Genomic DNA, 13,032 nt, shown 5'->3' on the forward strand with positions numbered 1-13,032 from the left:
AGGGGACACATTTATAGCCCCTTCTAGGTCATCAGTATAGAGTACGGAGGAGGTCTGCTCCTAGAATTATCCTCTCATTCTGGTGTGACCGGCGATATGTAACGTGTATCACAATCAATGTTATCACGTGTAGGCGCTCCAGCGTGTGCTCTTACGTTTGGGTGCGCATATATGTGGGGGTGGGGGGGCCTCAACATTTTTTAAGGGGAGGAGTTATATACTTGGGTGTAACTTTAATTGTTTACAATTAAAAAAACATTTTTACTAAAGGGGACAAAGTCTTCTATGAGATGACTTTTGATGACAGGTTCTCTTTATTGAGACATCCAGGGTCTAAAAGACCCCCAATGTTCCCCTGTACTCCATTGGATGTAATGTAGAGCACATCGCACTGCATTACATTCTTTGTCGGCCTCGATGGTCGGGAAATCTATCATAACGTCACTTCTGGGTCAGGACAAGAAGGGAGTGAATGTGTCCGCTCTCCTCCATCCCCTCTACCCTCCGACACCCGCTGACCCGGGCCCACAGATGGGCAAGCAGAGCTGGGGAAGCATAGTAGGTACAGGAGAGGTTCACACACACGGGGTGGCAGAGGCTGGCACCTGAAAGGAGAGCCCCGCAGGTTGCCCTCAGCAGGGATAAAGATTAAACACAATACTTGCCTGGCCCCCAGAACTACATGTCCCGGGCGTCGGGCGATGTAAAATGACCATCCCTGCATGATGAGCCGACATTGACCTCACAGCACTGCCTCAGAGCAAACTAGTCATAGGAAGGATCAGATTTATCATTCCTTGTCTGCAGATCTAATACTCATCAAAACCAGTTCAGAGACCAAACAAACCCAACAGAGAAAAGGGGCCCCGGACCCCAAAATTGTAGTAAACACTAAACAGTCCAAACAAAATGTCTTCCCATGGGGGGAGTAGTTCTTCAATGTCCAGCAACCCTCCTATTCCCCCCTCACATCCACATCCTATTATTGTGTGACCAATACCATCCAAATCATTCTTACTTTCATTTCCCAAAGTTATCCGTCTACAAGGAGACCTGTATAGATCACATGATGGCACCAATGAGGATGGAGGAGGACCGGAGTCACATGACTGAGAAGATACTAAACCTCACCCTGGAGATCATCTACCTGCTGACCGGAGAGGTGAGGAGGAATCTGGGAGGTCACATGACATTACTCTTATCTCTATTAATAATACACAGACCTGACCGGAGAGGTGAGGAGGATTCTGGGAGGTCACATGACATCACTCTCATCTCTATTAATAACACAGACCTGACCGGAGAGGTGAGGAGGATTCTGGGAGGTCACATGACATGGCTCTCATCTCTTAATAAAACACAGACCTGACCGGAGAGGTGAGGAGGATTCTGGGAGGTCACATGACATGGCTCTCATCTCTTAATAAAACACAGACCTGACCGGAAAGGTGAGGAGGATTCTGGGATTCTAACATGATATTCCTATTGGTTCCTCAATACAGAGATTTCCTCCTCTGAAGTCAGGTGATCATATGACCATCACAGTGCCTCCATGTGACTCCCTAAACCCTGAGAGACACAACATGCAGAAGATTCTAGAAGTCACCAAGAAGATGATGGAGCTGCTGACAGGAGAGGTGAGCGGTGCCGGGAATTCTGGGACATTCTCCAGTAACAGACAAGGGATGTGTCTGGATGGTGACTTGTCAAGGTCCTACCTTTTCCCTGTGGTTATGTTACTTCATGTGCTGGTGTCCATCTTGGATTCTGCTGTGCATGATGGGAGACCTTTTATGCCTTCAGGTTTCTGTGGTCCATCCTCCAGAGGGGTGTGGCTGATGACATATAAGCCTGTGGCCCGCACATGCTCTTTGCACTTGTGTCTTGTGTCTTTGTGTTGCTGTTACTCTGTTCTGACTCTCGTGACTCTCCTGGTATCTGATTCGGCTTGTCTTGACTATTCTTTGTATTCTCCTTTGATCTGACCCTCTGTTGCCGAACCCGGCTCGTGACCTGTGATTCTCGTCTGCTGTCCTGTACTGTTCTGTCCTGTTGTTGTTGACCCCGGCTTGTCTGACTACTCTTTTGTCTCTTCCACCAGCTACACGCCATTGGCGGCGGCCATTACCGCAGCTGAGGTGTCTCGGGGGCCGCGACCTGGTTCCTGGCTGCGTCAAGTCCATCCCCACCATCAGGGGCCCTGGTGAAGGGCAGCCTGGGACTTAGACTCCGCGCCCTGAGGGACTTCGGTCTGTGGGTGGTGGTTGTCGTCAGCCAGTGCGTTACATTGTTAGGCCTGCCTGTCCGTTCCTCAGCTCCTGCCCTGACATTACACAAGTGCCATGAACCCTGACGGTGCAGGCACGCCTTCGCTCCCAATGCTAGTCGCCAGACTCGATCAACAGGATCACCTGTTGGATCAGTTCGCTCAGGCGTTGCAAACTCTGCTTGCACGCACCGCGCACCTTACTCCTGGTGTTATTAGGCCGGTTGTCGCTCCGGTGGTCGCTTCCGCTGCTGTTCCGCTTGCTGTGCCTACCATAACGCCAAAACTGCCGGGCATCCAGGGAAGAACCAGCTGTGTTGGGTCGTCTCTCGCTTATTCTGGTGGCCAACCCTCCGTGCCGACATTGCCTCTTATGTAGCGGCATGTTCGATCTGTGCCCAGAATAAGTCTCCACGGCATCTCCCTTTGGGTCTTCTGCAACCCATTCCCAATGGGGAGCGTCCTTGGTCACATCTAGGGATGGACTTTATTGTAGACCTCCCGGTGTCTCGGGGTCATACGGTCATCCTCATGATCGTCGATCGGTTTTCCAAGATGTGCCATTGCATTCCACTCAGGAAATTACCCACAGCGCAGGAACTGGCCACGGTCTTTTCCAGGGAGATTTTTCGCCTGCATGGGTTACCTAAGGTGATTGTCTCAGACCGCGGGAGTCAGTTTGTGTCCAGATTCTGGCGTGCCTTCTGCTCCCAGTTGGGTATTAGTCTCTCCTTTTCATCAGCCTACCACCCGCAGTCCAATGGGGCTGCGGAGCGTTCCAATCAGGCCTTAGAACAATTCCTTCGGTGTTATATTTCAGACCATCAGGATGATTGGGCCGATCTCCTGCCGTGGGCAGAGTTTGCCAGGAACTCGGCGGTCAACTCCTCCACCGGGATGTCTCCCTTCATGGCCAACTATGGGTTTCAACCCGCGGTATTACCTGAGAGGTTCTCACCACAGGACATTCCGGCTGTGGAGAACCATCTTGCTGCCCTGCGTTCTTCTTGGGGGCAGATCCAGAGGGCCTTGAGGGACTCAGCTCAGCGCCAGAAGTTCCAGGCTGATCGCAGACGGTTGCCCGCTCCTTCATACCAGGTCGGCGATCGGGTGTGGTTGTCTACTCGCAACCTCAATCTTCGGGTGCCCACACCCAAACTGGCTCCCCGTTTTGTCGGCCCTTTCCGCATTCTCCGCAAAGTGAATCCGGTGGCCTATGCACTTGCCCTTCCGTCTGGGATGCGGATCTCCAATATCTTTCATGTTTCCCTGTTGAAACCTCTGATCTGCAATCGCTTCACTACCTCTCTTCCTCGGCCCCGTCCTGTCCGGGTTGACGGTCATGAGGAGTATGAGGTGAGCCGGATCCTGGACTCTCGATTGGTGCGTGGTCAATTACAGTTCCTGGTTCATTGGCGCGGTTATGGTCCCGAGGAGCGTTCCTGGGTTCCTTCCGCGGATGTCCATGCTCCTGCCCTCCTCCGCGCTTTTCATACCCGCTTTCCTCAGAAACCTTTTGTTGAGCCGCGGAGGGGGAGGGGCCCTTGAGGGGGAGGTACTGTCAAGGTCCTACCTTTTCCCTGTGGTTATGTTACTTCATGTGCTGGTGTCCATCTTGGATTCTGCTGTGCATGATGGGAGACCTTTTATGCCTTCAGGTTTCTGTGGCCCATCCTCCAGAGGGGTGTGGCTGATGACATATAAGCCTGTGGCCCGCACATGCTCTTTGCACTTGTGTCTTGTGTCTTTGTGTTGCTGTTACTCTGTTCTGACTCTCGTGACTCTCCTGGTATCTGATTCGGCTTGTCTTGACTATTCTTTGTATTCTCCTTTGATCTGACCCTCTGTTGCTGAACCCGGCTCGTGACCTGTGATTCTCGTCTGCTGTCCTGTACTGTTCTGTCCTGTTGTTGTTGACCCCGGCTTGTCTGACTACTCTTTTGTCTCTTCCACCAGCTACACGCCATTGGCGGCGGCCATTACCGCAGCTGAGGTGTCTCGGGGGCCGCGACCTGGTTCCTGGCTGCGTCAAGTCCATCCCCACCATCAGGGGCCCTGGTGAAGGGCAGCCTGGGACTTAGACTCCGCGCCCTGAGGGACTTCGGTCTGTGGGTGGTGGTTGTCGTCAGCCAGTGCGTTACATTGTTAGGCCTGCCTGTCCGTTCCTCAGCTCCTGCCCTGACATGACTGTATCATTGTGTGTGTCAGGTTCCTATAAGGTGTCAGGGTGTCACTGTCTATTTCTCCATGGAGGAGTGGGAGTATTTAGAAGGACACAAGGATCTCTACAAGGACGTCATGATGGACAATCAGCCGCCCCTCACATCACCGGGTAAGAGGAGACTTTATTGTAAAGGAGAGAGCAGTACGGAGGATCCACCTAGATCCCCCATCATCTGATAAACACATAGAAACAATGGATTCAGTCAGTGTGTGTGTTTCCTACAGATGGATCCAGTCATGGGAACCCACCAGAGACATGTCCCCGTCCTCTGTATTCCCGGGATTCCACACAGGAAGGTCACACCATCCCTCACCATCATCAGGTAGATGAGGAACAATCACTGATAGTATCATTAGGATCTGTACATTATCTGCATTGTTACCACTGATGTCATTTTTATTATATCTTTCAGAGTGGAATCCTCGCGGATGATAATATTGATGTTAAAGAAGAGTATAAAGAGGAGGATGAGGAGTATGGAGTGATGGAGGAGTTTTCAGAAGGACACAATGATATGATGGAGCCACCTAATACCAGGAACCCCCCAGAGAGATGTCCCCGTCCTCTGTATTCCCGGGATTCCACACAGGAAGGTCACACCATCCCTCACTATTACAAGGTTGGTGGGATGGAGCATCTAGAACATGGACTTGTAAAGATGATGTGTGGATTTTTATGTGACCTAACATTTTACAGATGATATTTTCTCTCATTTCCTTGATTTAGAGTGGAGATCCAATCGATATAGAATTTGAGGTGAAAGTAGAAGAAGAAGAGGCGTATGTGAGGGATGATCAGCAGTCTATGGAGGAGGATGGAATAACGGGGACATTTATAGAGGAGGACACTCCTACAGAGATCAGCACAGGTGGGTCATGAACACTAAATCCATTCCTCCACTGCTCACTGATTGGTCCAGAGTAGGGCGGGGACTGGGTGATATCAGCCTGTAATCCCCTGGTCACTTTCCTGAGCTGTGTTCCCCGTCCTGTATTCCTGGATTTCTCTCGGATAATCTTCCTTCTCTGTGCTGCAGACACAATTTATGTATCTAGACTGGATTTATGGAGGTTCTGGGGCTCAGCTGGCAGAAAAATGTTGATTTTCACCATAATTGTTACTAGACCTAGGCACCTGGGGTATGAGTCTTGTATCTGCTTCCCCATTAGTGGGTCTAGCAAGTTTACTGAGAGAGCAATGTCCCAGGGTTCCTTGCTCTGTGGTCTGCTGGCTGTGCCGGGTGGAGGGATATGACTGTATAGTCTCAGACCCAAGTCACTGAGTGCAGTCTGACCCTTACACTGTTTAATTTATATTGTACATTACATACTCCTGACCCCTGCACTATATACTCTATGTTGTACATTACATACTCCTGACCTCTGCACTATATACTCTATGTTGTACATTACATACTCCTGACCCCTGCACTATATACTCTATGTTGTACATTACATAGTCCTGACTTTTGCTCTCCCCCCTCCCCCCACTGCTATATATACACATAATATGGATTCTCTTTTGTTCCCCCCATTTCCTCCCAGCTGGACATTTTATATCGGATGATGTGATTGGAGCACAGACCTTTACATGGTGATAATAATGTGATAACATCCTCCAACTTTGGACCCTTAAACAGAAAGTGATAATGAGGGAGGAGTCAATACCCCAATGATGGTGGTCTTCAGGATCAGTCCAGTCTTCATCTTGGTTGTTCTCCCCCCATCCTCACTCTCTGACCTCTGGTGGGGCTCAGCCCCGCTGTTCTTCATGACTAAATCATGGACTAAATAAGAAAGTGCAGTACTTCTTGTGTTGGGAAGATGGCGATGAGTGATAGAGGGGGTGGGGACCCTCGTCCTATAATCCCCTCATCACTGTCCCTCCTATAAAAGACAGTTCTGGTTGTTTCCTCACTCTCTGACTAAGGTCCATGAATAAAGAAATGACCTGGTAGGAGATCAGAGGAGCCATTTCCTAGTTCCCTTGAGGGTGGAATTGTAAGCTCCTCAGAGACCAAGCTGCCTGATGTGGGCGGAGTCTTGGTTTGGGGGAACCAATCAGCTCCTGTCTAGTAATCCTCTTTGTCTTTGTATTTTAGTCCATGGCCGGGAGATAAGCAAAACCTCCGAGGATTGTCTCACTTTGTCTCCAGACTGGAAAGTAGAAGATGAGGACATCACACAGTATAGTCCAGGAGAAAACCCGGCTCCCTCCAATGTCCATCCGGCACCACCCAGTGTAGATGGACCATTGGATTCCTCGTATCCTGAGGAACGTCAGACTGTGCGGGACCGGGTCGGCCTTCCAACAGGGAAGAGCTTCTCCTGTACTGAGTGCGGGAAGGGATTCTGTTCTAAATCCGGTCTTAATGTGCATAAAAGATCTCACACGGGGGAGAAGCCGTATTCCTGTGCTGAGTGTGGGAAATGTTTTTCAGACAAGTCTAATTTGTACAGGCATCAGAAATCTCACACGGGGGAGAAGCCATATTCCTGTCCTGAATGTGGGAAATGTTTTTCAGAGAAGTCCAGTCTGCACAAACATCAGAGATCTCACACAGGGGAGAAGCCGTATTCCTGTCCCGAGTGTGGGAAATGTTTTTCACTGAAGCGCATTCTTTACATCCATCAGAGATCTCACACGGGGGAGAAACCGTATTCTTGTCCTGAGTGCGGGAAATGTTTTTCAGAGAAGTCCCATCTTTACAGACATCAGAGATCTCACACGGGGGAAAAGCCGTATTCCTGTCCTGAGTGTGGGAAATGTTATTCATTGAAGTCCAGTCTGCACACACATCAGAGATTTCACACGGGGGAAAAGCCATATTCCTGTCCTGAGTGCGGGAAATGTTTTTCACAGAAGTCCCATCTTTATAGTCATAAGAGATGTCACACAGGAGAGAAGCCGTATTTCTGTCCTGAGTGCGGGAAATGTTTTTCAGATAAGTCCAGTCTTTCCAAACATCAGAGATCTCACACGGGGGACAAGCCGTATTCCTGTCCTGAGTGCGGGAAATGTTTTTTAGATAAGTCCCATCTTTACACACATCAGAGATCTCACACAGGGGAGAAGCCGTATTCCTGCCCTGAGTGTGGGAAATGTTTTTCAGTGAAGTCCAGTCTTTACAGACATCAGAGATCTCACACAGGGCAAAAGCCGTATTCCTGTCCTGAGTGAGGGAAATGTTCCTCACTGAAGTCCTATGTTTCTGTACATCAGGGGTCCCACACAACCCTGGAGGTGTATTCGTGCCTTGAGTGCGGGAAATGTCTTCTAGATGAATGTTGCTGGACATCCCAGCTCTCATGTGGGGAAGAAGCACACCCTGATATACACCTCAGATATACTCCATGGCTGATCTTCATCATGGAAGAAACAGTTCATAAGGAGATCAGAGGTCCCCAAAGACATGGCTGAAGTGTGGGACCGGGTCAGCCATTGATATCAGGAGAAGAATAAAAATGGAGTCCTGCCCTGTGATTGGCTGAGTACATTTGTGGTGGGAGATTTCACAAACACTTGGAGGTCTATTATTGATACTTTGTGGACAAATGTTCCAAGCACTCATTAGGCCCACAGTTGGAGGTGAGGACAATACTTGCATGGTGGGGGATCACTGAAGAGGTGGGTGGTAATAAAATGTCCCAATTCTAGAAGAGTGACTGATGGTGTACATATGGAAGCAATGGAATTGTGTGTATACCGGGAATGAAGGAGTGATTGGTGAATGCACATATTGGGACTTTCCCGTGTCTTTCTCCATACATGTTTCTTCTTGTATGTTTCCCGTGATACAAATGTCTGTATATGATCGGCACATGATGGTCTGTCTATGACAAACGTTTCATTGATCTGATCATTTCCATGGTGATTGTGGACACATTGTGATTGGTTGATGGGGGATGGAAAGCACAGAGAGCAGGCAGTAGAGCGCCATCCTTTCTACCTTTCTCTATTCCTAGTTCAGATTTGTAGCAGAAATCCCCAACATGTAGCAATACACGGACAATTGATATCAGACAATGAGGCAGAGGAAGGCCAATCAGGAAGCTGGGGGTGGTGCAGCATAGACTGGACCAGGGTCCTCCAGGAGTGCAGCTCACACTGCGGGCAGAACTCCTCCTACTGGGACATTCAGGCTTCACACAGCTACAGCTGCACTCCCGGGACTGCCACGCCTGGACTGTATATGGGGCGGGTGTGGAGGGATGAGGAGCAGGGCTTGGCTATACATGTCTCTATTTATCCCTCTATAATCCCACATGGCAGAGATCGGGATTCCTTTTTATTTCCTTTCTAGCTCCCTTCTCCCCCTCCCCTCTTCTCCCTTCCTCTCCCCCCTCCCCCCTTCCTTCCAACCCATCCCTCCCTTCTCCCCCCCCCCTTCTTAAGCCCTCTGCTGTATTCCTATTCCTTTGTCTTTCTTTTATGTCCTTTTGTACATTTGTAGGATGTATTGTGGAGATGTATAGATGTTGATGTGATCCCCGGTCTCCTCACTGCAACACACATTGGAGAGCAGAACCCAGCAATGCTCTATGTACATCATCTGCAATGTCTATCCCGTCATTAATGTCATCTGTTCTCTCTGTTTGTAACACCCAAATGACTTGATGTTTTCTTTTTTTTTATTGACATAAAACCCAATAAATATTTCTTTAAAAAAAAAAAAAAAAACAAGTTCACAATGATGGTAAAAATTATTGTAGGCCCAAAATATCTATCACACTAGTAAAAAATACAATTCCAGTATCTATCCCGCCATTTGTAGACGCTGCAACTTTCACAGAAAACGATTCATTTACACGGATTGGGATTTTATTTTTAGCAAAGACAAGGAGGAGAATACATTCTGGACGAAATTTATGACGAAATTTTAATATTTTTTTTGCTGGACATGATTAACCCCTTGCCCTCCAGAGGATTTACCCCCCTTCCTGACCACGCCTCTTTTTGATATTCGGTGCTGCACTAATTCCACTGATAATTGCGCGGTCATGCAATGCTGCACCCAAATGAAATTTACATCCTTTTTTCACACAAATAGAGCTTTCTTTTGGTGGTATTTGATCACCTGTGCGCTTTTTATTTTTCGCGCTATAAACAAAAAAATACTTAAAATTTTGAAGAAAAACAAAATTGTTTACTTTCAGCTATAAAAAATATATAGTAAACTCAAAGTTAGTCATAAATTTAGCCCAAAATGTATTCTCCATGTTTTTAGTGAAAAATCCCAGTAAGTGTATATTGATTGCTTTGTGTGATAGTTATATCTACAAACTATGAGATAGATACTGCAATTTACGCCATTTTTTGCTATACAGCACTGCGCTAGTTTAATGGACAATTGCGCGGTCATGCAATACGGTACATAAATGAAATTTACGTCCTTTTGAGCTTTCTTTCCGTGGTATTTGATCACCTGTGCAATATTTATTTTTGGTGCTATAAACAAAAAAAATTTTGAAAAAAAAAGTTTTGAAAAAAATAAAATTTTCTCATTTCTGTCATAAAAATATTAAAAAATACTAAAATATTCTGCTACATGTTTTTGGTTAAAAATAATCCCAATAAGTGTATATTGATTGCTTTGTGTGAAAGTTATAGCGTCTACAAACTATGGGAGAGATAATGGAATTTACAGCTTTTACTTTCTGACCGCCATCACATTTCTTGAGGTGATAAAATACCAGAGGAGTACAAACACCCCCAAATGACCCCTTTTCAGAAAGTAGACACCCTAAGCTGTCTGCTGAGAGGCATATTGAGTCCATGGAAGATTTTTTTTATTTCCACAAGTTTCTGGAAAATTACAAAAACGTTTTTTTACACAAAGTTGTCATTTAAATTATATGTTTCTCACACAAGCCATGGGTATATATAGAATTACACCCCAAAATACATTCTGCTACTTCTACCAAGTATGGAGGTACCACATGTGTGAGACTTTTTGGGAGCCTAGCCACATACAGGAGCCTGAAATCCAATGACCACTTTGAAAGCCTGAAGGTGCGTAACTTCCTCATTACACTTCCTCACTACCTATCACAGTTTCGGAGGCTCTGACATGCCAGGATAGCACCAAACCCCCCCCCAAATGACCCCTTTCTGGAAAGTAGACACCCCAAGGAATTTAAAAAGAGGCATGGGGAGTATTTTGCAGATCTCATTTTTTCTCAAAAGGTTTTGAAATATAAAAAAAAATAGAAACATTTCTTTTGTTTTTTTTCTTCAATCTTCAAAAACTTATGGTAGCAAATGAGATCTACACTACCAGACGCTTCTCGGGGCAGCAGTTCCTCTGAGCTCCACAAGGTGGGGATCTCACTTCTACCCAGACAGGAAGTCTCTATGGAAGACAGATAAGAAGTGATGTCAGGTACAGACAGGAAGTGCTGTCAGGTACAGACAGGAAGTGATGTCAGGTACAGGCAGGAAGTGACCTGAAATAAAGACAAAGTTCCGTGTGGCACAAAGAAAAAGAGACATCGGTGGAAGTAGCAGCAGAGGAGGTAATAAGATGGTATTTACTATTTACACCCAGTAACCCCTTATCATGTCCATCCTCTTCCTCCATAGTCATGTCCATCCTCTTCCTCCATAGCCATGTCTGTCCTCTTCCTCCATAGCCATGTCCATCCTCTTCTTCCATAGTCACGTCCATCCTCTTCCTCCATAGTCACGTCCGTCCTCTTCCTCCATAGTCATGTCCGTCCTCTTCCTCCATAGTCACTGTGACGTCTTTTATCTCCAGCAGATGATGATACACACATATATAGTGTGGGAACCCAGATTAACCCCTTCAGGGGGAGGAGTTGATGATAATATATTTGCTCCCAAAGCCGGCCTACATGGTTCAGTTTTATCGTTCAGCCAGCGGGATGAGAGAAAAAAATATTATTATTATTATACAGGATTTATGGCGCCAACAGTTTGCTCAGCACTTTACAATATAACGGGAGACAATACAGCAACAATACAGTTCAATACAAGAGGGATAGGAGGGCCCTGATCCTGGGAGCTTACAATCTAGGAGGGAGGGGCTAGTGCTACAAAAGGTAGTAACTGTGGGGGATGGACTGGTAGGAGGAGTAGAAGATTCCAGTATTAGCTGAGGGCAGGATAGGCTTCCCTGAAACGATAGATTTTTAGACATCACCTAAAAGTGAGCAGAGTAGGCGATAGTCTGATAAATTGGGGTAGAGAGTTCCAGAGGATGGGAGAAGTCCTGGAGATGAGCATGGGAAGAGGAGACAAGGGAGCTAGAGAGCAGAAGGTCTGCTCTCTAGCAGGAGAGGAGAGCGAGGAGAGGAGAGTACGGTTTGGGTGATATTTAGAGACAAGATTGGTGATGTAATTTGGGGCGGAGTTATAAATGGCTTTATATGTTATTTTTAATGTTTTGCATTTTATCCATTGGGCAACTGGAAGCCAGTGGATTCAATGGCAGAGAGGGGTGGAGGACACTGAATGGAGGCCAGTGGAAGGATTTGCAGAGAGGGATGGAGGACACTGAGTGGAGGCCAGTGGAGGGATTGGCAGAGAGGGGTGGAGGACACTGAGTGGAGGCCAGTGGAGGGATTGGCAGAGAGGGATTGAGAACACTGAGTGGAGGTCAGAGGAGGGATTGGCAGAGAGGGATGGAGAACACTGAATGGAGGTCACTGGAGGGATTGGCAGAGAGGGCTGGAGAACACTGAGCGGAGGCCAGTGGAGGGATTGTCAGAGAGGGGTGGAGGACACTGAATGGAGGCCACTGGAGGGATTGGCAGAGAGGGCTGGAGAACATTGAGTGGAGGCCAGTGGAGGGATTGGCAGAGGGGTGGAGGACACTGAATGGAGGCCAGTGGAGGTATTGGCAGAGAGGGGTGGAGGACACTGAATGGAGGCCAGTGGAGGGATTGGCAGAGAGGGGTGGCAGATACAGAACGGTTAGTAAGGTGGATGAGTCTGGCAGCAGCATTCATAATAGACTGAAGAGGGGATAGCCTGCGATGAGGTCGGCCAATGAGGAGGGAGTTACAATAGTCAAGGTGAGATATAACAAGGGAGTGAATAAGTTGCTTAGTGGTTTCCGAGGTTAGGAACGGGCGTATCTTGGAGATGTTGCGGAGGAGAAGTCTACAAGATTTGGACAGTGATTGGATCTGGGCTGAAAGGACACATGGGAGTCTAGGATTACACCTAGTACCCTGGCATGAGGGGAGGGACTGATGATTGTGTTATTGATCTTGATGGAGAAGTCAGGGGAGGGGGCACGGGCTGGAGGGAATACTAAGAGCTCAGTTTTGGAAAGATTGAGTTTGTGGAAGTGGAGTGACATCCATGCTGATATGTCACTTAGTAGGTTAGTAATGCGAGATGAGACTGAAGGGGTGAGGTGAGGAGGAGACTGAAGGGGTGAGGTGAGGAGGAGACTGAAGGGGTGAGGTGAGGAGGAGACTGAAGGGGCGAGGTGAGGAGGAGACTGAAGGGGTGAGGTGAGGAGGAGACTGAAGGGGCGAGGTAAAGGGTAGAAAGATAGATTTGTGTGTCATCA

General features: G+C 47.6%; 2 protein-coding genes across 2 annotated transcripts in view; one reads left to right on the forward strand and one right to left on the reverse strand.

Annotated features, from left to right (window-relative positions):
- Positions 1-13,032, reverse strand: part of LOC149468140 (uncharacterized) — a 212,024-nt gene that overhangs the window by 101,290 nt on the left and 97,702 nt on the right. The gene's annotated exons all lie outside the window — the stretch shown is intronic.
- Positions 1-13,032, forward strand: part of LOC149468143 (uncharacterized) — a 72,746-nt gene that overhangs the window by 42,236 nt on the left and 17,478 nt on the right. Inside the window, exon 4 of the mRNA XM_089670651.1 lies at positions 6,812-7,606. Coding sequence (XP_089526777.1) covers positions 6,812-7,606 — 795 coding nt within the window. The remainder of the gene's footprint in view (positions 1-6,811; positions 7,607-13,032) is intronic.

This window comes from Staurois parvus, unplaced genomic scaffold, assembly GCF_062004578.1.
Source record: "Staurois parvus isolate SC_StPar_1 unplaced genomic scaffold, SC_StPar_1.0 ptg000092l, whole genome shotgun sequence".
Lineage (NCBI taxonomy): Eukaryota > Metazoa > Chordata > Amphibia > Anura > Ranidae > Staurois > Staurois parvus.